This window comes from Carica papaya, chromosome 4, assembly GCF_054855325.1.
Source record: "Carica papaya isolate Zhongbai chromosome 4, ASM5485532v1, whole genome shotgun sequence".
Classification (NCBI taxonomy): domain Eukaryota; kingdom Viridiplantae; phylum Streptophyta; class Magnoliopsida; order Brassicales; family Caricaceae; genus Carica; species Carica papaya.
In genome coordinates, this window is record NC_142312.1 from 6,669,745 (window position 1) to 6,697,400 (window position 27,656).

The window sequence follows — 27,656 nt, forward strand, 5'->3', positions numbered from 1 at the left end:
AAAGCAATAGATCTTACTCAAATGTCATAATACTCTCGTTGCACACCTGATGAGTAGAGATTGAATCTTTACTTTCACTCTATCTCAGAAAACAAAAACATGGAACAGTAATAACAAATAAGAGATCTTTAAAAGGAGAACTTTATAACTCTAATTCCACAGTATTTAAAATGGGTGTGAGATCAAAACTCAAATACATGCAAAGCTGTTGACTTCCAAGTATAAACAAGTATTGTGGAAAACCAAATAAAAGGGCAAATGAAATCTATATATATATATATATAAAAGAAGAGAAATAAACAACTGGCTTCCATTTATAAATCATATAAAAGCTAGATCATAGAGAAAGAAGAATGATTTGATTAGATTAGATTACAGTGAAAATTTTGTAAGTTTCTTGGTTGACTTGACGCCCTTATTAGATGGCAGGGAGTTAGGTACCTCAAAAAGGCATGTATAACATGCAAAATTGCAAGAGGTAACCAAAATGTCCGGTCTTTTAACATTATAAGATTCAGACTCTGTCTTCTTCTCGAGGTATCATTAATTCATCATAATCATCCACCAAAACCTGTAATTTCAACCAAAAATTTCAATTACTAAAAAAGATCTATCAAGATTTACTATTATATGGAGAAAAAAGATGAGAATAACAGTACCTTAAACCTCTGGCCACCATAAGTATATTCCACATACAACTGATTGGGTTCTCCGGGACAAGGATCAAAGAACCCCATAATCCCTGACTTCTTCATACCCTCATGAAGCTGCCATAACAAATTGAAGAACAAAAGATCTTTTAAATAAATGATTTTTAAGAAAAACAAACTACACAAAATCAACACAATTAAAACAAAAATAGCAAAAGCACTTTAATTTCATATATCTGGCTACAACATCTAATTAATCACCCGATCAAACATTTGCCACTGTGTGATCAGTATTGAAGCCAAAGCAAGGAATTCTTCCTAGCAGTTGTTTTTTAATATCAACCCCATTGATTTAGTAGAAAGCATTTTCTCAGCAAGGATCTTTTCAAAGTTTTGGAAAGAAAAGAAAAATGAAAAGTTCATTGCTGAAAAAATGCTGGCTACAAAGTCAATGAACTTTTCATTTAATTATAATGATTTCATCTCTATAGGCATTGTGATTGATGTAAATCAAGGTTAACAATGGATCATTAACACGTGACTCGTCGTTTTTATCACTTTCAACTCAATTTTCTAACAGCTTCTCATCTTTCATATTTTTGGACTCTTTACCTCAGTTTGGCCTCCATAAACACCTTGGGTGAGTTATCCATAACTCATGGAAATTTTGATAGATGTAGTACACAACATGAACAAAATAATTAAGGCATTGTTAAAGTAATACAAGACCAGGTCTTTAACAGCACTCTATAGAAGTCCGATATGATAGTTATGCAAGAAAAGTCAAAATGTCTCCCAAGAAAAGTCATTTTCTGAAACTGACCGTTTACCGAAAGAAACGGGATTTGAAGTAATCGTACCTTAAGCTGTCCAGAATCATTTATCAGGAAATTAAGAGGTAATGTAACATCAATTAGTTGTGAAGCCAATTCCTCAGTCATTTCTCCTGATTCATCCGCTTTCTTCAAAGCTTTAGGATTCCCATACAGAGACTTAGTAATGACCAGCCCTCCAGTTTCCATTTGCCTTCTTTTTTTTCTATCTGCCACATTTCGTAGTAATTGCTGAGCTTTCTCTGCTGCTGCCCTTGCCTCTTGGACCTATGGATGAAATAGGTTAAAACTTTAAGGCAGTGCTAAACAAAGAAGCATGCCTGGTCATTGTTGACTACCAATGTAGAAAACCGTAAAATTCAAGTACTAATAGGCATTTAAAAGTTAAATCTTTTAAAAATCCTCTCCCATATTACCATTCCATTCCGTGCCCAGCACCAGCTCAGGCAGCAGTAAAAGAAACAGCAATTTGTCGTCAAACATAGCAGTGCATAATGTTCATGCATGAAGAAACATGCATCCCACACAAGACTTCATATCTAATCTAAGACAGAAGCACCTAAATGCAGGTTTTCATGGTAAATTGTGGAATCTTCTAAATGTATATGCATGTAAAAAATCGAATATCCTAAATGTATATGCATGTCAAAAACTGAATATTGAATCTTCAGTGATATTGTATGTAGAACATAGCCCACTACAAGAAAATCAATTTACAATTATTCACACAGTAGAGGTTTACTTTTTGGGAATGGTTACTCAGAATGGAACCAAACATGCCATTGATAATTCATACCTGAGCATGAGTTTTTTCTCTGTTCTCTAAAGCCTTCTGCTTTTCCCTTTTAAGGTAATAGGGCTTGACAACAAATTTCTGCAAGGATGCACAACTTAAAAATAGTAAGGGAATAGTGCTTTGCCAAAACAGACTAAAAACTTAAGAGGGGGCATTTATAGTCAAGCTAGCACAACTTTATCACACTGAATTTACATTTTTATATTGAGAAAAAATTACACAAACATTTTATCACTGTGCAGCTCATCAACGCCAGTCATAGTTTCCTACTGCAATAAAAAGCCCCTAAGAGTTTGGGATACAACAACATGGAGCCAGATCCAATGCACCTTCATCATTCAAGCTCAATTCAGTAGAAACACAGTATATTTAAGCTCTCCCAGAATTTTAATCAAGTTACTAACTTTTAGACATATTCCTTGATGGGCATCTGCAAGGTTTTGAAATTTCGTGTCTAGATTCGGTGTCAATTTTGCACTTATTCAAGCTTGACCTCAAGTTAATAGCCTTGATTGAGCTCAATAGCAAAATAGGCATATATATATGCCTACATAAAAATGGAGTTTGAAAATTAACAGAAAAAAAAATCTATGTATTAAGTACCTATAAATGATCTATCATGAAGAAATGCATAATTAAAAGTATAAAAATATATAGAAAAATAATAAAATTATTTAACTCAAGCTCATTTAAAACAAGTCTGACTCTAAACTTGAATTTGACCTCACATTTGTTAATAAAAAGCCAAGGCGTGCTTATCTTGAGTCTTGATTTATTCATTGACTTTCCTTTTTTTCTCAAAAAATGAAAAGTGGAAATTCAACTGGAAAGAAAAAAGCAATGAATTAATCAAGACTTAATTGATTCTTTTATAGACATATATACGGCCAATTCTTTGTCACAATATATGACAAGATATTGCCATCAAATAAAAGCAAACTCCAACTAGATTAGCCCATCTAATTCCAAGAGGAGCTAAGCAGCAAAAGGATCAATATAACAATGAAAATCGATATTGTCTGAGATCTGAATGACCAATAGAATCAGCAGGAAATACCCTGCTAAATATGTTATCAATATTAGAATGTTCAAGGCTTAGGGGCAGAGAAGCCAGGATTATTTCTCAGAAGGTTTTAATTCAGGAGTGCTTAATGAGAGATTTTCTTTGAAATTAAGATGTTCTTCCACTATACTTCTCTATAGAAAAATGCTTCCTGTTTCACAAAGCGCAAGAGAAGGAGACTTTCTAACGTAATAAAAAACTTTAGGAAAGAATTTTATGAAAGAAAGTAAAACATGTATGCTTGCTTGAAGAGTCTCATTCACAAGAAACCAAAGTATGCCAAAACTGTACTACATTCTGACAACTTATGTGAGTTAACTTAGGCTCTAATTAGAAAAGAATTTTGGTAACATCAATTTCATGACTCTTAACTTATTCACATCTGAATGAAGGCAAAGAAGAATAACAAATTTGCCATATTCAACAAGTTGTTAAAATATGAATGACATAAAAGGTAACCTTTAATAAGAAGTAAATCGATGTTGGAATCACGAATGCTCCTGTTGCAAAAAGGGGATTCAAATGCCTGGAAAGCAATATCTGCACAAAATAATTTACCAACAAATTAAAACCAATATATGCTACCACAGAGATAGAACAGGTGGCTACTAGTTATCTTCAAGCTAATAAGTTAAGCTTTATGGTATGGCTAGCTTCAAGGTCTGGTTATTGGTCTCAAATTAGAGAAAATTATTAAATTAAGAATGATGTTTTGTGATAATAAAAGTACTAGAATCTATTCCAATTATGAAACCAATAACACGATTTTCTAGTAATTAAAATTTTTATATTTTACTTGAAAGTCATAAATTCAAAACTTACTGAGAATGTAGAACTCGTCACTTATACATGTGTTATGGGTTATGGAAATATTCAGAGCATAACCAGCATCTAATGCTGAATTGAACAAAAAACAAGGACAGCTCTACCTCCATCAACAAAAAAAAAGAGTCCCACACACGTGGTACCCTCTTGGTACAATGTTAATAATACTTTACTAACTTTTATTTCAAAAAAAAAGGAGGATAATTGGTCCTCTTAGTTGTATTTTTTTTCCGTTCCAATATACCTTTTTTCTGTTTCTTTGTTGTTTATTAATAGCTGGAATATTCTTGTTTATTTGATTAAACTAAAGGGAAAATGAGATATGGGATCCTTTGGATTCGTCTTCTTTGTAGAGTAGGTGCGTGTATATGTATGTACGTTATAGAGTGTGTGTGCTGTCTTTGATTAGTCAAGGCACACATGTTGGAGATAGTGTGTTATGGTGGTGCAATATAATTGTATAATTTTGTCGTTTGTTTGATATTAATATCATTGTTTGACAATATATAATATCATTATTTAACAAAATCTTGTCGGTGTTGAATTACTATAATGACCTTATAGAAAAGTTATTCTTTTAGGCAATGACCTGTATAGAGTTGGGATTTGAGAAAACTTATTCTTGTTTTTTGTTTCCCCGTAAGGTAGAAAAAATGGATCTTGCGGAACATGTAGCTATTTTAATAGGATACTTTGTCATGCTTGTTGTGATTTGTGTTCATAAAAGGAGAAAGCTTGTGCTTACTCCTGAATTACGACTAGAGAGAAAAAGTTCGAGATAAACTGATGAAAAGTTTGATCTCAAGTGAGTTTTGTTGCACATCATCAGGATGAGAGCTCCAACCTTTATAAATTTACGTCGTTTGCTAGTTATAAATGGTTGACTTAGACACACTGTTTGTGCAACTATTGAGGAACAAGTTACCAAGAAACTTTACTTATTATGACGCAATGAGAGAAATCAAGTCCTATCTTAGCATTTTCGACAATCCGGAGAGACAAATCTCCATATATTGGATTAACTTTCTTACTTGTTAAAAAAGTTTAAACCTGCTTTTTAAGATGATCAAAGAAAAAGCCAGGGATGTTTGGATGCATCCTAAAATGTGCGGCTTTTAATGAAAAAAAAATACTGCACTGAACTATTTCTTTTCAAGGTTTTAAGTGAAAACGAAAAGCTCATTTGACTAAGATTATGGACCTAAAATACCCCCCCATTAGCTAAAAGATTAAATTCCACAAACTTTTTGGCTAAAAAATACAAATAATTTATCTTTTTTTCTGATTTTACTAATTTTTCAGCTTAAGATCTAATTTTTCCTAAGTCCTGTAACTTAGTAAAATACAAGCCAGGAAAAAGAAAAGAATTGTCCAAACACTTTCCAAAAACCCCTATGAACTTGAAAACACTTGGAGCCTGAAAGGCTATGAGGTTAAAACATTAAAATGATAAGCCCATCCAAACACGCTCATTCTTTTGGAAGCAATGTAGAGGTCATAAGAATCTCATTGATGCCACATGCATTTTATGGAATATGACGTCCAACTAAAAATTAATCTTTGGCTGGATGGATTATGCTGTACTAGGGATGTCATCTTTTGCTAAGATTTATTTTATGGATGAGAAATGATACTATCAACTAAATGTCTCATGCTCATATATGATTCATCATGATGAAATTCTTTAATGCACAAATTTATCATTTTATCCACTCATTACTTCCAGAAAATTTTGTTTCGTAGACTTCCGGTAAGGATAGGTTCAAAAACCTAGACAACAGTCACTCTTGAATAAATATATAAGTTTTCAATTTCCATACAAGAATTTAAGAAATATTTCCAAACATCTAGAAGAGATAAAGCACCACCAAAATTGTCAAGAAAAACACTTAAATTAAATATTTCCCATCTCCCTAAGCTGAAAATGGTAACAACTTAAAAAAAATCAAAATGAAGAGAACAAAAACGGCATTTAGAGAATTTTAGATTAAGCTTACAGGAACAATCAACTTTTGGCTACCACGATGAAATTCAAATTTCCAAAAAATACCCTGCCAAGATGAAGAAACACAGATAAGATTTTCTTACAGCTATTCTCAAAGAAAAAAAAAAGATTTTCTGACAGCTAAATTAACTGTTATCTATCATCAATTATATATCAGAACAATATGCTGCATCAATATCATGATAAACCTATCACATTTCGAAACAATGGAAATCCAACAGAAATAACCAAGAAAGAAAAGTAGAATATTTAGTTTACCACGGATGTGTAGCTTTATTTTCTTATATGGAACCAAAATGAAACACCAATACATCAGATATGATAACCTCCTTAACAACAGAAACTTGACCTTAGTGGAGAGGGGAATCGGTCCATCTTCAAGAGAGGAAGAGGTTGTAGAGGATGGGCAGGTCAGAAACTATGGTGCGGCAGACAAGTAGGCTGGTTTGATCTTCCTGCAGTTGGGGATGCAAGTGGTATCTTAATCTTATGAGATACCCAGAAATTAGAAACTATCAAGCGTGTTACAAAGTCTGTTTCTTGTGAATTTCGGGGTAAGGACGATTGCTTTTCTTGGATATATACCAGTTTCTATGGTAGACTCAAAGATACAGCACAACTGCTGGTACAGGATTATTTGAGAATGACTGATCATTGGTAGAGATTTTGATATGGTGACTTGTTGACTAAGAAAAGTGTAGTAATGAAGCATCTTTCTCTTGCTTCATGAAGTTCAGGTATGATCTCCAGCCTAAACCTTATTGATCGCTTTGTCGAGTGGAAGATTGACTTGGTCTAACCTTATAAAGAATGTGGTTTGCCCTTGAATTAACAGCTCCCTAATTTCTTCTACTTATAGGGTCATGCTCCAAACCTGCTTAGAGTATTCATCCTCAGGTTTAATCAAACAATCCTTTCTCTTAATCTGAATGGGTTAGATGGGGGCCAATCCTTTCTATTCTGGAAATAAATGGTTCAAAATGGAAGGGTTCTTGGATCCATATGTCCTGGTGGGCGGAATTAATTCCAATGGTTCTGTAAGCTAGAGGAGTACTAAGAAGTCGGCTCACATGAAGAAACAATTCAAAGCTGAGAGTATCGGTCATTGGGGTAAGAAGACTCCCTTGAGAAAAAAAGACTTTTAAAGTTGATGAATAACATAAGAAAGAGCCAATTCTAGGTCAATGGATATCAGGAGGGAAGCAAGACAGTTAACCAAGGTGGAGTTCGCTAATAGCACGTTGATGGATGAAGTAGGGTGGCAACAAAAATCTGGAGTGCTTCCTTTAAGGAAGGGAATGCAAAAACCAAATTCTTCCATATGGTGCCCAATCACCATCATTGAAATAACATATCCATAATAATAGTTGAAGAGGAGGAATTCAAAGTGGAGAATGGTTTGAAGAGGCTATCAAGGGCTTTTGTTTTAAACCATATTTAGAGGAGCTTTTGAGGCCAAATATAAAAGCCCAGGAATTAGATAGGGTTGGTGCTTAGAAGGTTAATTGGTTAGAGAGAGACTTTAAAGAAAAAGAGGTTCTTGGAGCATTGATAAGTCGTTATAGGACACAGCACCACAATTGAATGGCTTCACTATGTATTTTTTGCCCCCAAAAAAGAAAACTTTAGATGTAGTTCGGGACAATGTCATGAAACTTTTTGAGGATTTTCATGGGGCCACATTTTTTTTTTTTGAAATAAAAGTGTTTCATGGGGGCACATTTTGTGGCTTCCTAAAACGCTACCCTTCTAGATTTGATTTTTGAGATAGAAGTGTGGATGTCAAGGACCCCTGGCCTATTATCTTGGCAGACAATGTTTAAAACTTGATCGCCAAAGATCTTGCTAACCGTTTGAGCCCCAAGCCTATCAGTCAAGTTCCATGAGAATGCATCCGTGAAAATCATCAAGTCCTTCATGCTACCTTGATTGTTAATAAGGTTGTGGATTAAAGCATGTGAGGAAGGTCTTCTTAATATAGAAATTGAGAAAGCCTATGGTTAAGTCTCAAGGTCTTTCCTAAACTATTTATGGAATGGCATGAGCTTCCATGACAAATGGTGTAGGCTGGCAAGTTTACGCATTACCACAACCTCGTTGGTAATCCTTGTTAATGGAGGCCCTTATTACTTCTTTTACTCCTCTAAAAAAGACCTCAAACATGGAGATTCTCTTTCCCCTTTCTTGTTTATCCTTGTTATGGAGGCCTTTTACAAAATGCTCCTTAAGGCTAGCTTGCAATCTCATTCAAGGGTTGGGAGCAATAGTGATGCCATAAGAAAGGATATTATCCACTCATATCTGTTGATTATACTTTATTGTTTGGCTTACCTAATGAAGAGATTATGATTAATATTAGATGCATCTTGACTTTCTTTAAGGCTATTTCAAGTCTTCTTATCAATCTAGACAAGTCTAAGATGGTCATTGGGTCATGCAACGAAAAGCGGTTGGGATCCTCAAAAGTAAAGTTTTTTCTCTTCCCTAAAGTATCTTGTATTGCCTCTTGGCACGAAGTTCATCATCAACAAAATGGAGAAATTGTTGTCTTGCTAGAAGATGTATTGACTGTCTAAAGGTGGTAGGCTCACCTTTATTAAAAATACCCTCCTTAACCTTCTGAAGTATTTTCTATCCCTTCTCCCCATTCCCTCAAAGATCACGAGAAAGTTAGTTTGGAGAGATTCTGAATTTCACAGATCCTACACCTGGTGGCTTGAGATTCTATCAAGTGCCACATTATGGAAGAGGGTCTAGGCATCAGATCTTTGACTGGGTCGTGCAAGGTAAAGTAGTTGGGATCCTAGGATGCAAGGTTTTTTCCCTTCTCTCAAGTATCTTTGATGCCTCTTGGTGCAAAGTTCATCATCAACAAAATGGAAAAAATGTTGTCTAGCTAGAAGAGACGTTACATGTCTAAAGGCAATAGGGTCACCTTTATTAGAAGTACCTTCTCTGATCTTCTGATCTATTTTCTATCCCTTCTTCCCATTCCCTCAAAGATCACAAGAAGGTTAGTTCAGAGAGATTCTGCATTGGTAGATGCTATACCTGGTAGCTTGAGATTCTATCAAGTGTCACATTATGGAAGAGGGTCTACGCATCAGAACTTTGATTGCTATGAAAAAGTCTCATTTGAATAACTGGATGTGGAGGTTTATTAGTTGCAACAGTGGGTTATGGAAGGGAGTGGTTATTGCTAAATATGGTTTAGGATGAAAGGAAAGTTACGAATGGACAAGCTTATAGTACTGGTTTTGGATGTGGATTAGCAGAAACTGAAGTCTTGTGTTGGATTTAATAAACTTTAGGATTTACTATAGTCAAGCTGTGAATATTTTGCCAAATTATTCATGCTTCTTAGTATCAATTCCTAGTATCTCTCTGTGTTGCCTAAAGACAAGGATGCCTCAGTTGGGACAACATGGTTTAGGTCTAGCTATCCCACTTGGAATATCCAAGTGACTCACAACTTGAACAATTTAGAGATTGAGGACTTGGCTTCTTGTTGTTATCTTTAGCTCCTTACTAGTTTGATCCTTACGTGGCTAATAGCCTTTTGTGGTCTCTCCAAAAATAGGGAGTTTTCTGTGGTCCTTCTATCACAATCTACTTTAATGATAGGATGTTGTCTTCAAATTTTCTTAGAAACTGATTTTTAACCAAAAAAAAAAGACTTCATCCATTGGGAAGTAGCTTAGGACAAGATTCTTATTTTTGACAACCTCATACAAAGAGGTAGAATCATAGTCAATGATTGCTCTCTATGTTTGTGCAAGCTAAACCTCCCTTGGGTGGTTATTGGGTTGATAGCCATGAGATTTTGGGCCTGGGAATGGAATGACATTCAAGCTAGCAATGAGAGAAAGAAGCCCATCCCTTTAACTCCTATCGCCATTATTTGGGTTTTTTGGGAGGAAAAGAAAATAGAGATGGCTGAAAATATCATATAACTGAGAGATGGCTATCCATGAGCCCCTGTGAGTTACTGTACTCCCGGGAATAGAGTCCCAACCATTCCTATGCAACCATAATTTTAATCATCTTCTTTTGTTTGTATTAAAGATCATTAGTTCCAAACCTTGAGTTTTATATTTATGTTCACTATCTTCTACGTGAGAAGGATGCAAGGAACCATACAAAAAAAAACATATAAATATTGTTCTTTTAAGTTGGAAAGATTTAATTCTTTTGTATAGGGTGGCACCCAGCGGTGTCCTATTCATACACCCTGTAATGTCCTATTCATAATATTATTGTCATCCTTTTTCTTTCGAAAGGGAGTCAACTAGACCTTTGGCCAGCTTCAGACACCCAAACAAGTAAATATTCAGTCAAATTTTCCTTTTATAGCGGAAAGATCATGCAACGAAGAGTATAATTTTGTAATAAATTGATTTTTGTTGGAAAAAGTCCAACTACCTGAATTCCTATTGTATATAACATTCGTACAGTGCTAAAATTGGACAATTTCCTGCCACCACCAACTTCAACCTCGACGGCAGTGCTGCAGCAATAATATTTTTGGTCATGACAGAAAAACAAGTTGTAAGAAAGCATATTTCGGAAGTAATATATTTAAAATAAAAACAGTAGTTATCAGGTTCTAAATATTATATAATCTGCATTAACATTTTTTTGTAACACTCTTTATCTAAACTAATCAAATAACACGATAAAGCATCTGGATTGTAAGTGAAATTGTGGATAATAAGAACAAAATATTCATTTGTAGATTGAAGAAACTCACTGAAGTTGAAATTCTTTTTTCAGAATAAACACATTTACAGTAGTTCGTTTAACACTCTCTAGAGATAGAAATATTGCCCATTATCAGAATAAGAGAGTACTAAAACTTAAGCATTTACCACTTTTCCTATGTATATAAACATTTTAAGCCTGAAATTACCTAAACTAAATCATTCAAGTTCCTGAACATAAAATTCAGAAACGATTGGAACTATTTCTAAGAGCCTATGTTGCTCGGACTTTTTAATTTTAGAGCCAGACACATGTCAGACATGACACAAGATTGGTGTGACATGCTAATACAGTTGTAAATCTTTTATATACGAGCGATATCCCCGTTTCGATACCCACTTAATATAATTATTACACTTTTTATTTCAAAAAAAGATCGGTGTGACCATGGGAACTATGTTTGATACTTGATCTACATGTAAGACACTTGATGATCTAGAACTAAAAGTTAAGATACATAATAATATGAAGAAGACACTTGATGATCTAGAACTAAAAGTTATCATATGTGATAACATGAAGACAAAGTCTACGATTCTTAATGTAACACCCCAATTCTTATTATTATTATTAGTATTATTTTATTTTAATTTTTTTTGTAATTTTTATATGAATATAATGATTTATTATGTAATAATATATAGTTTTAATTTAGTTTAATTTAATTAAATAGAAATAAAAATAATAAAAATGGGTAAAATTATTTTAGGGATTTAATTGAAAACAATTTTGGAAAAAATGGATGAAAATTTGAGTTCTGGGGGTGTTTTTGAAAAGAAAATTGAAAATCGATGTTCAAAACGCAATTTAAAAAAATTACACCACGTCAGCAGCTCGGTCAGCAGCCCCGGCCAACCAGGACACGCCGCATGGCAGAGACACTGACGCGGGAGGCCACGCGGAAGGGAGCCACGTGGGCAATCCGCGTGTGCACGATCGAATGGCTGAGATCCGTTCCTGCGCGCACGGACGGCCCAGATCAAAAGCGCATACGGACGGCTCAGATTGCACGTGTACGAACGGCTCAGATTGAATCGCGCACAGACAGCCCAGATTGCATCGTGATGAACGGCCCAGATTCATTTCCTATTTAATCGCGATCGGACAGTTCAGATTAAATCGCGATGGACGGCTCAGTTTAAAAGCGGAAGGTTATAAATAATCTCATCCACACCCAAACCCAAACCCTAACCCTAGCCGCCAGAGTCCTCGCTGGAGAAGACAGCCCAGCCGCCGGGGAGCCGACCGCCACCACCCGCTGCCACACCGGAGCACTTTCAGACCGCCAAACGAGATAAAAAAATTTTCCTTGGCTCAGAATTCGATGCCGAACCCGCCTATGGCCAAATCGGAGCAAAAATACCGCCCAATTGGCCGGAAAATGCCGCCGAACCCCAGCGGCGCCGCCGCGGATTTTCTTGATTTTTGCCTCCGATGAGGCCCTTCCCGATTCCCGTTCGATGTAATTTTTTCACCATTGTGACCACCGTTCCTTTCTATACAGGTTGACCGGAGCAAAACACCAAATCACGAATCGAGCCGAAGGAGCCGCCGCACTGGAGAGCCCCGCCGCCAGTAAGCTTCGGTTTTCGGTGTTTTTTCGGCCCACCGAGGGCCCTAAGAGTGTTTTCTCACAGGAACTAATGCAAATTTGGCCGAATTCGGCCGAAAACGGCCAGAAACAGCCAACCCAAGGCGGAATGCCGCCGTGAGCAGCGGTGCCGTCGCCGGAGCACGGCGAAGCCGCCGTGGTAGAATTCCGAAATTGGCCGTAGGCGCAGTGAAAATCCAGCTTTCGGCTTCGAATCAGGTAAGAACCCCTCACCTTATTTCCTATCAAGGGATTAAAGTTTAATAAATGATAAAAATGTATTTTATGAATTAATAGATATACATAATTCTTACGGTTGCTAATGGAGTCCCGAACCGGACATATTTCTCTGTCAGTTCCTGTTTGATTTATTTTACAGTGTAAATGCAGTATAGTATCTTATTCATTTATTTTATGGTTTTGAATGCATGAATCACTGTTTACTTCATTATGGCTTGATTTTGTGAATCCGATGATATGTTTGTCTTGTTGGATGCTCGTTACTTTTTTAGGTATTCATGATTATGTGAGAAACAGAAAACTAAGAAAAAAAAATAGAAAAGGTATGCGAATTGATAAAAGGATAAGTTGACAGTCTCACTAGATATCCTGAGAGATGATGGACAGACCGGGTCCATAGGGAACCCTACCGGGAACGTTGTCTCATATTGGAGGGGGTATGAAGACTTTAAATGTTTTGGCGCTCATACCGGACGGGGTATGAGGACGGCCCGCTTCATTCTCATACCGGACGGGGTATTGAGATTTATTGTTTGGCGTCCATACTGAACGGGGTATAGGGACGGCCCTGGAAATTAAGTTTGTCAAGAGAATGGTTCACGTGTAGCGGGGACCCCTATGGATCCCCATGGATACTAGTAAACTGATTAAAAAGGGGCAACTGTTGTTTGATGATTGAAATATAAAAGTATGACGTATACTATGTTACAGATTATGAATGAACTTATGATATCTATGATGTTATTGTTTCCATTGGTCGTTTTTATAAATCCCACTGAGGTAAGTGGACAGTAAATGGTTTGATTATTGATAAATAAATTTCCTTGAAACTTGTGCTCTATTGGTTGTTTTTGGTTTTCTACCAACCTTTACTTCTGTGACAGTGATATAGTGTGATGTCTTTACTGGGTTAGTGTAGCTCATTTCTTACTTAACCATTTCATATCAGGAATGCTTGGTTCCCGAGCCCGATCTACAAGAAGACGGCGAGTAGTTATCTAGATGTTTATTAGTTTCTTTTTTTGGGTTTTTCATTTCCAGTATTTTTCTTTAGATGACTTATTTTCGGTATTATTAGTACGTTTAAGTTATTGTGTAAGGGATATTAACCAAAACCTTTTATTTCGCTTCCGCACTTATATTTTTTATATACATTTCCTTTTTAAATTTCTGGGGTGATTATACTTAGAATAGAAGATGACACAGACAAATAAATGGAACACATTTCTTCGATGTCTAAATTTTTTGAACATTTTTATATAATAAATACTTAATCAGTTGCGCATTACTAATAGGTCTCATTGTTTTTCATTCACTACAAATATGAGTACACTATCTTTTTGTGCTAAATAATGTATGTATTTTGTATATGATAGCTTCCTAAAAGCTTATATTAGTTTTATTATTTATGTCCCATCCATGGACTCTTGTCACCAAACCCCCGTATCTTTGTCTATAAAAACTATCAAGTCAAACATTTAGATCCATATCCATACCAGACACTTGCACCCGAGTCCTAGAAATATAGATAAGAGCAAGATGCTCAGCCATTTCAACAAAAGGCCTTTAAGCGATTGCCTGGATATTGTTTCCAAGAAAAGACAGTCTCAATATTTGTTAAGATGCATCCAACAAGATGCTTTATATTGCTGATCTTAAGGATATTCTATCATTTATATACTGTGACTACCCAAGCAAAGTGAATCCTATGAAGTTATTATGGCAACGAAAATATAAAACACACAAAAGTACTTTGCATTTGTGATCTTTGATGATATTTTGTCATTTCTACACAGTGAGACAAATCCTAACCTCATAAACTTATAGCCACTGAAAAAAAAAATCTTTTTAAAAATATCAAGAGGTAACCATCTGCATTCAAATACGTAAACATATTTCTCAGTCCGTTAGGGAATATGCAGTAAGACAGACCTAATAATGATCGTTATTATACTTTTATCCATCTTCAAAATACAAGTCACCAAGCTCTGTTTTTTTCATGAGGCTGGGTTATTAGCATGGTCATAGTTGATTCATTGAACCACGTGGTATCTTCTATGCTTGTTGACTAGAGCCATAAATTCATATGACCAATATCACGCAAAAGTTATTTTTTTGAGACTTTGCATGTACAATGGGATATTTAACTAGTAAATATGATTAGTACTATTTTTATCTCAAAAGAAAATATTACTAGCACTATCTTTGGATTGAGGGAAGTTAAATAATGGAAAAAGAAAAGAAAGAGAGAGATGCTTATATCCTATCTTTCTCCTTGTTTGGATAAAAAATAAAAATTAATAGAAGAACCGAAGGGATGGTGCAGATATATTGTTTTCCTTAAAAATTCAAATTTTTTCACTCATTCAAATTGCTTTCTTTTATTCTTAACTGCCTAACTTGTAATTCCATTAAGAAAAGGGTATTGTTTGACTATTCTCTTATATTTAATCGTTTCTTTTTCTTGTAAAATTAAACCAAACAAAAATCTACAGAAATCTTTTCCTTTCATTTTTTTAAAATTTAATTATCCAAACAAGGAAAACATTTTTCTTGTTCCATCCTGTAGAAACTGCTCTTTCTCTTTATTTATCACTCCATTCCTTTACTAACTTTTACCAAAAACTGATGTAAACTCATATACTTCCCATATATATTCATACAGAAAAATACATAAACAAACCTTCCAAATCTCCCTGCAATACGGCCATGAGACTTAGAGGAAAAGCGACGGACATAATGAGCTGATGCCCCAAAGGAACTTGTGCCAATCTGCAATTGGTAAAAAAGAATAAAGGACATAGATCGAGTGGGGTGGGGAGGAGCAAATGCTAAATGTATCTTCAGAAAACATTAAAAAGGCTGGGATATTCTGAAGAGAAAACTTTGAAGTGTAATAACAGAATAAAGAAGAAAGGGTAGGTAGCAAAATAGACATGACATAATTACTGGCCCTACCTTGTTCAATTATCATGAATTAATACTGATCTTCATAGTGATAAATTGACAATAAATCCAACAAATAGCAATCAAATAGAAATGCAATCGTTTTTAGAGTAAAAAGAAGTATAAACAATACATAGAGAAGATGCCACCCATTTCCAAACGGATAAACAGACAACAATACATATAGAAAAATTACAAATCACACGAAATCTCAATGGAGTTGTCCAAGTCTTCTACAGAATAAACAGACTAACCCTTTGAACAAAAAATAAAGGGCCTACAACCATACATCTCTAACTCTGTCAAAAGATATAAAAACACCCTCAATATTCTTTTTGTTCCTTACTCTCCAGAGGACTAATACAATAAAGTTTCTTTTGAAACTAAAAAAAAATTGATGTATTTCCTTAATTCGTAAGTATCAAGCAGATGTCAACCCATGCACAAAAATATTTATATGTCAACCAGGATATCAATAAGTTCCCAAAATCATCTATAGAATAAAGATGACCAATAACCAAAAACAAAAAACTCAAGGTTTTGAACCACTATCTCTAACCCTATCAAAATCATCTTAGATCCCTTCAAAAGCTCTCCAGTTTCTACCTTTCTACATCACCCAAAATATAGCAAGGAGACTGAAACTCACATGTTTCTTACCACCAGTTGTACTCTTCCAGGCCCAATCTCATCCCTTACCATACCAACCATCACGTAACTAATCCCCAGTAACCCGCACGTCATGATTCATAACTTATGCACAAACGGCCACCAAAGCAAGATGCGATTACAAGATTGCACCCCCCTCTTGCATAGAAAACAATCTTTCACCATAATAATTTCCCTTTCCATTAACCTGTCAATAGAAAGAATACACCCATGTAAAGAATATACCCATGTCCCGCCTCCCACAAAAGAAAGCAACTCTAAGTGAAGCAATTACCTTCCAAATTTGCCAGACGGGAAAACTAGTCGCCGTGGAGTCATTCTTAACTAAATAATCAACGAAGTACTTAACCGAGAAGGTCTTTGTGGCACTGAGACTCCAGATTAGTTTGTCATTACTCCTCATATTGAGGCAAAGGATAATGTACTTAGGAGAGACTCATACTCATTGACTTCCCAATAATTTAAGTTTCTCATCGCCTCCACATGTCACTCCCTTTCCCCACAAATATCTCCAAATGACTCGTTGACTGATATCTTTGTACTGCGCAATAGCAAAAATTTCAGGAAAATTGATCATTAAGCGTTCCCCCTCTAAGCAAAGGATCCTTCCAAAAATTGATTTTGTCCCCACTGCCTACCTCTACCCGATACATTTTTGAAATTTATCCCTACCTATGCATAATTTTGTCCACATCTTTTTTCCATGCGGTCTTGACAATACTCCATAAAACCATTCAGTATCCACGATACCAAAATTTGCCTCCATAGTTCTCAACCATAGAATACTGTTTTTTTTCATAAACCTCAAAGCCACGCACACTCTAGGAGCAAATTCATCTTCACAAAAGATCTCAACCCCAAACAACCCTGAGACATTGGTTTTTTTTATCTCATCCTATGCCACCAAGTGGTACTCTTTTCTATCCTCATAATCGTTCCAAAGGAATCTGCATTGAATTAATGACAATCTCTTAACAGCACGCACTGGAATTGTCAAAAGGGACATGAAATAAATGGGTAGGTTAGCCAGCATACTTCTTAATAAGTGTGAGTCTCCACCCTTTGGACAAGAGGTTTCTCTTTCATTCCGCCAACCTCCTCTCGAACTCCACCACAACAGGATCTCACGTCCTCACGTTTTTATAATTGGCCCTTGACAACCCCAAGTAGTTAATCAACAGCTCCACACTTTTACATCCCATTACTCTTGCAAACCTAGCAGCACCACTACCACCACTCAATTTCACAAATTCAAACTTGTTAAATTGATATTGAGACCGGAAACTGCTTGAAAACTCAATAAAAAGTATAAAATTGAGCAAGCCCCTTCATCGAGTTCTCACAAAACAATAAGTGTCATCAGTAAAAAATAAGTAGACTACCTCCTCCGTGTGTTCACCCTCTCCCCCTTTGAAACCTCTAAACAACTGCAGCTCTCTAACTCTTAATAATATTTTATTTAATACTTCCATGACAACACTAAAAAGTAGGTACAGATAATAGGTCACCTTGTCTAAGACCTTTGGAGATCTTGGAAAAATAAGATGGACTTCCATTCACCATTACCACAAAAGACATTGTAGTAATACAGGAGTTAATCCACTTGCACCATTTATCCTCGAAGTCCATTCTCCTTAGTGTATAATCAAGAAAGTTCCAATTTACATGATTATATATTTTTCCAAATCCAACTTACAAAAGACTCCTCTCTATTCTGGAATAACAGATCTCCACAACACCATTACCCAAAGCACCGCATTCAAAATTTGTCTTCCTTCTACAAATGCATGTTGACACTTGCAAACCATTTTTTCCATTACCTTGGTCATCCTTCTGCCTAATACCTTCATGACAAGTTTATAAATGCTCCCAATTAAACTGATGGATCTAAAGTCTTTGATATTAGTTTCCCCCTCAACCTCAGCAACGAGTACCAAAAAAGAAGAATTTAAGAATTTTTTTTTTAAATATAAGGGAAGTAATATTATTCACAAAAGTACCAAGGGGGTACTGCTCATGTACAAAGCATAGTTAAAAGTTGATTAAATGGTCCAGGACCCATTCAAAATCATCCCAATCTTTGATGTTTTCACCTAACGAAATAGAATCAAAAGTATAGGTTCATATATCTTTAATGTTTTTATGTTAGTCTCAATGCCCTCAAAAGTTCTCGCATTTCTTTCCTTCCATACAACCCAAAAAATAGTTAGTGCAATAAGGAACAAATGTTTTTTCTTTTTACAATAACTTGTCCAATCCCACAACTCTTTACTCACATTTTCAGCTATTACCCAACTTAAACCCAATAAACACAAGACAGAATTCCAAATACTATAGGTCGTCGGGCACCACAGAAGTAGATAATTGCATGTCTCCTCAAACGATTTGCAAAGGTAGCATCTGTTAACCATGGTATTACCACTTCTTTTCAGCATATCAATAATAAAAATGCATTCCTTAGCGGCTTCCTACGTAAAAAAAATAATCCTAGGAAGGACCCCAGTTTTCCAAATATGTTTAAAGGGTGGTAAAATGATTAATGCAATTTCTTAAAGAGCTCAAGAATATCATCTTTCATTACATGCCATAATTTTTTCATAAAACTCATGTTGAAGCCATCGGGACCAGGAGTTTTATCTTTTCTACAGTGCATGAATCACTCAAAGATCTCATCTTCAATGAACTCTCTTTCAAGTGAAACACTACTCGTTTCATCCAAAGATCTGAAAATGATACGAGCCCAGCCTCCACCAAACTCCTCACAGTATAATCTACAAAAAAAAAACTCTAACCCCTTGCCTCAATCGCTCATTACCCTTCACTATCCGGTCATCAATCTCTATTTTCTCCACAAAGTTGGTCCTTCTATGATGATTTATCATAGTATGAAAGAATCTTGTAATTCTATCCCCCTCCTATATCCACCTAACTCTCAATTTTGGTCTCCATGATATCTTCTCCATTTGTAATATGTTTACCAATTCAAACTTTTAAGATTCCTTATGAACCAACTCTTCAGCAAACAAAACATCCTTGTCCTCTACCCTATCAATTGTCTTGATATCATGAAATAAAGATTGGGTGTACATACCTTCACTCCTCCCCTTCTCCTTGCTCCACTTTTTTATTTTAATTTTCACTGCCTTCATTTTTTGAGCAACTCTAAAGCTAGCTTTACCATTCACCATTGTCCCTCTCCATTCTTCATTGATTTTTATCACATAAATCATTAACGTTTCACCATTTATCGCCAACGCTGAATGAGAAAGGGTCCCATTTGATCCCATCAAAGACAGGCAAATAGGAAAGTAATCGGATATGGTTCGTTGCAAAATCTTTTAGCATAGATCCATTGATTGTAGTTGGCAAGAAACCGACATAAAAAACCTATCAATTCTTGAACATGTTGGGTTGAGTCTCTGCTTAAACCAGGTCCATGTACCTCCCATGAGAGGTAAATCCATTAAATCAAGTTTGTCAAGATCTCCCTGAATTCTTCAACACAACCCCTTGAAAAATGCTCACTAGACCTTTCATGTATGTTAAAAACTACATTGAGATCTTCTCCACAACTTATGAAAAGTCCTATTCATAGTCCTCCAAGTCCTTCCACAGTAACCCTCTCTCTCTCTCTCTCTCTCTCTCTCTCTCTCTCTCTCTCTCTCTCTCTCTATCTTTACCTCTACTGTAGACACTAGTGAACACTCATTTTTTTCCATTTCTACAATCTTCAAATAGGTAAGAGATAGAATATTCTCCCAACAATACCTCCTCACATTAAAAGGACTAATCATTCCATAACACTAGAATCCCTTTATATGCGCCTCCAGCTGGTAGGACTTTTCAACCTATCTTCTTGGTTTTCCAAAGGCTTAAAATAATCCAATCACAAATGGATTCTATTTTAAATTGCTAAAGACATATCACATCATGTTTCCATCTATCCATGCGGCCCCTTACCATCTGTCTCTTCTTATGCTCGTTTATACCCCTAATATTCCAAGAAATGCTACAACCAAACATAATTTAAGCATTTCCCAACATTCCCTCTCCGTTCTTATCTCCTTTCTTCAGATTGTCATAGTTAATGCTAGACTATAGCCTTCTTAACTCTCTAGAGCCCTCCACCCTCTGTTTATGTTTTGTTTATGCTTCTAGCCTCTCTCCTCTCACCTTTTCCTTCCTTCTTTTCTCTATTTTCTTAAAAAGCTACATAGCCTGCTCCTTTAAACCATCAAAACAAACCCCTATCATGCTATTGATCCACTGAATATCTAAAGTACCCATCTTGAGTTTTTTTCTTCAATCAGGTTCTCGATCCTCTCCCCCTGCTCTTCCTCCACCATGAGCTCCCTCCTCTGCACTACTCCTACGTCTTTCCTCGTGGGAGTAACTACTACCGCCACATCCTCCACTGGAACCACCACTAGGGATTGGGTGGAATCCTCCTCTGCAACCTCAATTGTATTGTAGCTCTCCATAAAAATGATGGTTTCTCTCCCCTTCTCGCTGCCCGGAACTTCCTCCTCTCAATCACTACTGGTCTCTCCCACTCCTATGTCATTCTCTCCACCATCGGAATCCAAAACCATATTCTCCTCGTCATCAAACAACTGAACTCTTGCTCTCCCCCACTTCCAATTGCAGGTTTATGCATCTTTCTCCCGGTTATGGGTCTTTTATCCATTTTAGCCCACAACCCTTTTTTAACACTTTTCCCAAGCTTGGCCCGCTCGGTCCATTTTCTTTTCTTAGCCCGTGAGAAACATTTAACCATCAAGTCATCATTCCTTTTTAAACTAAGTCCGCTTGGTCAAGGCCCAATTCGTTTCACAATGTCCCCAAAACAATGATTGTTTTCAGCATTTTGGGCTTCACCAAGACAACACTCCTCCTCCGCTTTTTAAAAATCAAAATTTTGAATTTTGATATCTACCCAACCCATCTTGGATGGGTCTTGTATTTCCTAATTGACTCCCCTGCCCCGAGCTCCCCTTCACAGTTTCGACGAAGCTCTTCTCTCTCTTCGCTTCTAGGCTCACCCTCAGCTTCGTTCGGCAATTGGAACAACACAAGAAGACTGGGGAAATTTCTCGACCTTCTTCCAAGATTTTCATTAGTTTTGCACAACAGGTTCGTATCCTGTGCTTTTCCGATGCTTGACACTTTTTCCCTGTCGTTTCAAACAGCACTACCATCATTCTCTACGATCCGCCAGCCAGCGTTCCTTCATATATAAAATTCACCTTACTGCCTCCCCCTTCTCCTCTGTAAAGACTAAGAACCTCCCCTCCTATTCCTGCCCATGGCCACTCATAGGTTGTGTCTCCTTCCTTTTGTGTTCCGACCCAGAACTTCCTTCCTTCAACCTAGTAGAATTCATGTAAGGCTCCTAGTAACCAATCCACTTCATCTTCCCAAAATGAAATTGAAACCATAAACCCCCTCCAGTTCTCACTCACCCTTATTCCTTTTTACCTTTTTTCCCTCCCAAACAATATCAAAACTTTTATTCTCAGGGCCCAGAAACTTTTTATCCTAAGGAACCCTTCCGACTGCCCCCTAGTGAGGCGACGTTGGCTGTGCAAGTCTGCTCAGGCTACGTTTGGTTGCCTTCTCTTGGCCGGTTGAGCGTCCAGCCATAACTATCTCTCTCCATCCACAATGCAAACGTGCAACTCTTTCTCTCTCGTTTTCTCTCGTAGATCATCTGTAATAAGATTAATATGGTAAGTAAAGGGATAAGAGTAGTTAGTTTCTTCATTCTCTTATCAGCCCAAATTCCTTCCAAAGCCCAAGCACACCAGAAACTGAACTAGCCATCACCAGGTTCAATTAAGAAAGTCCAACAATGTGCACCAAGGCCCCTTGAGATAAAAGGCACCAGTAGCAAATATTCAAAGGTCTCAGCTACCAGCTTGTAAAGTCTTTATTTATGGATGAAACACAAGTAGAAGGAGGTCTATCATCCTAGTACTAACCTCACCTAGTCGAATTAAATTGTGGAGTTCTAATGCAATCTGGTGCATTAATATTTGTGTGGTTGCAATCAACATCTACAATTGTGAAACTACTCAATGCAGTACAAAAAGTTGAAATAAGAGTATAGTAGTCTCTCATGTCAACTATTTCAGATAAAAGCTATTACTTCTACCGATCCTTTCAAATGAATACTAACATTGTTTATTGGGACAAGCAAATTCCAAGATTTCTATGATCATTGCCACATCCCCTTCTTGGACTACATTTAAGTTCCATCTAACCTCCTCCTCTATGCCAAAAGAGAAAGGTGTATGTGGAAAATGGAGACCATAGCTAGTGGGATGTGCAAGTGAAGAGAAATTTGAATGATTGGGAGACTGATGATTTTCAGCAACTATATCGGCTATTATCTGAACTAAAAGTGGGTGGCCGGGATGATTATAAACAGTGGACGTTGGAGAAATATGGGATTTTTTCTGTGAAATCCCTATATTGTCACCTTCAGAGTGGAAAGGTGAAAGCTGAATCTGTGTTTCCGTTTAAGCAAGTATGGGAGACTAACACACATCCAAGATTGGCTTTTTTTGTATGGGAAGCATGTAGAGGAAATGTTTTAACTATAGATATGCCCATGAAGAGGGGGAGATGCATGGTGAATAGATGTTATATGTGCAAATGTTCTGCTGAATCTTGTAAGCATCTATTGTTGTGGTGTCCGCCGGTTTATGATCTATGGACCTCTATTTATGGAATGTTGGGAATCAAATGGATTATAGCAGGGTCGGTTAAGAATGAATTGTGGGCTTGGTCTAGATTGTGTGAGAAGAAAAAATATTTAATGTTGATTCCATTATCTCTAATGTGAGTTGTGTGGAAAGAGAGAAATTCAAGAGCTTTTAAGGGGATAGAAAATTATTTTAACAGCATCAAGAATAGATGGTTTCATTTTTTTTTTGTTCTTTATTCTTGGGATATGATATTCAGAATCTTGAGGATTTGGGGATGGTTTTAAATTATTTGATTGAACTGTAACTGTTGTATATTAGGCAGTTCCCCCTTGGTACCTATGGAATGATATCTCTTTTTATTTCAAAAAAAAATTATGAAAAACCCAAGACCTTCCCTCAAAAATTTTTGCTCTTCATGATAAAAAACAATCCTTTCTCAACAGTAAGTAAGCCACCTACAACTCTATGTGAATCAAATAGGTATTCCAGATCCATGATAGACCATATAACTCACCACCATGAAATTCCATATTCAATTCCAAAAAAAATCCATATTCAATTCAAAATTCCTCAGTTCTCACTAATCATATTCTTATGCCTTGTCGTCTTCTCTGCTCTACATGATGAAAACTGTATTTAAAAGCCACTTCCGGCTCCTTACGAATCTCGTAGATATGACAAACCAGTGGAGTCATTTGTGCTATTTGATCAAATTATTCACAATATCCATATCCATTTCCTTTTCCTTTTTTTTTCTCGTTTGTGGGTGGGGCAATAGGGGAAGGTTAGGATATCTTTTCAATGCATAGTTATATCTGCAAGAGAATAGAAATAAAGATCAAATAATTTTTGTCGATTTTTTGTCAAGCAACAGAAATATTTTTCATAGATAAATTAACAGAAAACATAATTTTATGAATTGATTAGAAGAAAAAAGATAATACAAGTCACATAAGATCGGAGGGTCACTTAGCATTTATATCGTCTGAACATTGAGCCGTGTAATCTCCACAAAAAACTTTAGCCCTTCACAAAATTACGTTTAGATTAAAATGGAAACAGAGAGATTTACCTTCAGATCTCCAGCAGCAGTTGTATTCTCATCTTTTCTCCGCCATCCAACTGAAATAGATGATTCTCGACCTAGCAACAACTGTATCTGAAACAAAAATGAAGGTGATAATATCAATACAAAATTATGATAGCTATAAAAAAGCCATCACATAGATACGTAATACTTTCCACCATTAGAAGGAACTGTCCATCTCAGGAGAATATTTAATGTTGTAATTTTTGTGCTTGACTAGTTAATTTCCCATTAAAACATTAATTTCCTGGGAAAATATCAAAAAGGTGCCTTTCAAATTGTAGAAATATCATTCTACTCCTCTTTTTTGCCAGGAATAGAAAAGCATGTCTAAGAAAAAAAAATACAGATGTATTTTGTATATATTGCTTAAATGATTTATCCTCATATTTTATATAGATACTGGATTGTGCCATTATATTTCTAAAAAAACAAAAATATCCAAAATGCAACATTTACTAGAAACTTTAGATATCAATTCCAAATCATGCATCATTTTAGGTTTGTTTTCTGATTATTCACTTAAATTTTAACAGAAAATGATTTTTTTTCTTTCTTCTGCAAAAAAGAGGACCAAAGTGATGTTTCAACTATTTTAAGGAGGCATTTTTTATATTTTCACTCAGATTTACTCATTTCATGACAACTAGGTAACTCCACGTTATTCAGTCATTTTGCACCTAGAATTTGGAATGAAGATGAAATCAAGACCACACACTAAACACATCACCCTTTAGGTTCACCATCTCTACATAACTGCAAAAAGGGTCCTTGACTTTTAACTCTTTTTTCAATTTGGTTTCTTACCTTGTAACTGTTGTAATCAAGTCCGTGACCTTTCACTTTTCTTCTAAAGCAGTCCTTTAGTTAATTTATCTATTAAAACAAATAAATTTTTAGAAATATCATCATGTAACAGCTATGTCATCAAAAATTAATAACATAGTTGCCACGTGGAATAATTTAAATGAAGTCTAAGTAAAAATTAAACAGAATGTATTTATCCATTCCAGATTAAGAGGCAGAGAGAGCAGAGCTTAAAGAACTTGTCTCCAATGTGTCCAATTTGAATTTTTTGAAAAATAAAGTTTTAAATGGAGCATATTAATTCATGTAACAACCATGTCATCAATTTCTAGTAATATGGCTGTCACATGGTAATGATGTATCTAAAAATTTGTTTATTGTCATAGATAAGTTAACTAAATGACTAAGTTGGAAGAAAAATAAAAGGTCAAGGACTTAATTGCAACAACTGAAAGGTTATGAACTAAACTAAAAAAGGATTTGAAGGTCAAGGACCATTTTTTCCTAAGATATAATAGTAATGTCTGAAAATATGAAGCGGAGAAGACCAAATAAAACCCCTAAACCAAGAGGTAACATACATTTCCACTAGCAGTCTCAGATAGCTGTCGAGTCCAGGAATTCGAAAGATTAATTGAACCATCATTGAAAGACTTTGCAATGGTCATTGTAGCAGTTGAATGGGATGACAGATGACTGGAAAAGGGAAATGAAAAGTGAGTGAAGTTGGTAAGTTTTTTGAGTAAACAATTTGAAAACAAATAAAATGCCTCACCGTGTTGTTTGTACCCCAATAAGTGCCCGTAAACCAGCAGAAGCTATAATTTCTACGGATGACACTGAAGATATCTGATGCCTAAGCACCATTGTAGCAGCACTACCACCAGAATGCTCAGCAACTTCCAAATTTCCACCAACTGCAACAGCAGTGCTTTTTGATAATTGAGATTGAACTTCACTCGTCATAGCCATTCTGAAATGTATGCATATAGTAGTGAGTAACATGATAAAACAGGCACTAAGGTTAAGCAAAACTCTGGACAACATAAAAACCTAAATGCTATTCTTCAAAAACCAATGGGTTGTCATGTGAACCACTAAAATACATCAAAATCCAAAAACAGGAAGGCAGTCAGCCAGATATAAGTGCAGGATTAACTAAAAACAACAGAAAGAAAAAGAAAATGCAAAAGTCACATGGCAATTCAAAAATATCAATCAAATAATAAGTATAGGAAAAGGGGGCAATACCCTCTCATGATGCCATCACCATCAATGAACTGCGGCAAAGACAAATGGGCCAATATTGTACCAGATGGTCGAAAATGTGCATTGATTTTCTCTTCCTCCTTCCTCCTCCTCAACCTCTCGAGTTCCTCCTTTATCTCATCCAACTTACTGAGCTTTGATCCCAGCTCCAAACCTGAATGCAGCCCTTCCATGCCATATATATCATATATTGCCCTTTTCTTATCATCAGATAATATTTCATACGCTTCACAAATCTTCTGAAAGTTTTGCGTGGCAATTTCCTTCATCTAAAATCAAGTTCCCAATTAGGAAAAAAAAAAAAAACCATTAATTAATCTCTTAAAACATATCAAAATCCAACTCAGCGACATCAACTTCAGCCATGAAAATGGAATACCAAATCAATTAAGACTGTTAACATCAAAAACAAAAGGCAATCCAAAGTTACAAACCCAATGCAATGCCAAAACCGCTGACGTCAAATTGACATAACAATGTAAACATACCATAAAACAGTACTCCGAATAAACTTTTGAACAGTACTGACAAAAAAGTTTCGCGCGATACATGCAAAAGGATTAACATATGACTGAGAATAATTGAATTAAACGTACATGAGGATCTTGGTATTTGTCAGGGTGGTAGACTTGAGCGTATTGGCGATAGGCTTTCCTAATTTCTTCATCGGAAGCATCCGGTGGGAGGTGGAGCAGTGCATAAAGTTGTCTATCGGGGGCTTCCTGGTCAGGTTCTTTCATGGCGTTCTCACATAAATTGATACGGAAATCGGAGTTTTCTCATGCAGAGATTGAATTTTATTTGTCTGTTTATCGTTTGCAACCAGGACAGCAGAACTTGGGTTTTAAGGGTTTTTGGTAGTGTTGTTGACTTGACTGTTCATAATTCCGCTCAGCCAGGGTTCGTTTTTTTTTTTTTTTTTTTTTTTTTTTCCTACTCCAGGGAAAAAGGAAAACTCGTTTAACCGTGCTGTAATTTCACTTGTCTTTACTATTTTTACTAAGTTACTGCAGAGTCCACTGTTAGGCCTACTCATCCGGGCCCGTAACCCAACTAAACTAAGTACTTCAGTCCAAGAAGATTCAGACTCGCATAAATATTTTTAAATTTTTCAGGGTTATATTATATTTTTAATTATAATTTAATCCTCAATGTATTTTACATCTGTACTTAATTCTAGGGTTACCTAATTTTTTGATAAAAAATTTGTGTTAAGAGTTATTATTAACAAGGTGAAATATATCTATATATACGTACATTGGTAGTTCCTTTCTCGTAAAATACATACATATATACATAGTTGTAATATTCATAATTGATGTTTTTGATTCTTAGAATATTATATTTAATATATATTCACTTGATGGAAAGTTTTTTTTATAATAACTTTGACATTTTATTTTC

The 27,656-nt window shown here is 35.8% G+C and overlaps 1 protein-coding gene across 2 annotated transcripts; it reads right to left on the minus strand.

Moving 5' to 3' along the window:
- Positions 1-296: 296 nt before the first annotated feature.
- OWL1 (DNAJ heat shock N-terminal domain-containing protein) lies at positions 297-27,134 on the minus strand. 2 transcript variants are annotated; one of them, XM_088217628.1, is made up of 13 exons: positions 26,849-27,132; positions 26,235-26,521; positions 25,759-25,956; positions 25,565-25,679; positions 24,162-24,248; positions 15,448-15,536; positions 10,595-10,679; positions 6,165-6,218; positions 3,802-3,882; positions 2,280-2,357; positions 1,511-1,750; positions 660-767; positions 297-571 (listed from the first exon to the last, which is right to left on the minus strand). In XM_088217628.1, the coding sequence occupies exons 1-13, from the start codon at positions 26,990-26,992 to the stop codon at positions 515-517; spliced, it is 1,623 nt and encodes a 540-aa protein (XP_088073754.1). In that variant the 5' UTR covers positions 26,993-27,132; the 3' UTR covers positions 297-514. The 2 variants fall into 2 exon arrangements, with proteins under 2 accessions (XP_088073754.1, XP_088073755.1); XM_088217629.1 differs by lacking the exon at positions 6,165-6,218 and having other exon boundaries at positions 26,849-27,134.
- Between the last annotated feature and the right edge of the window lie 522 nt (positions 27,135-27,656).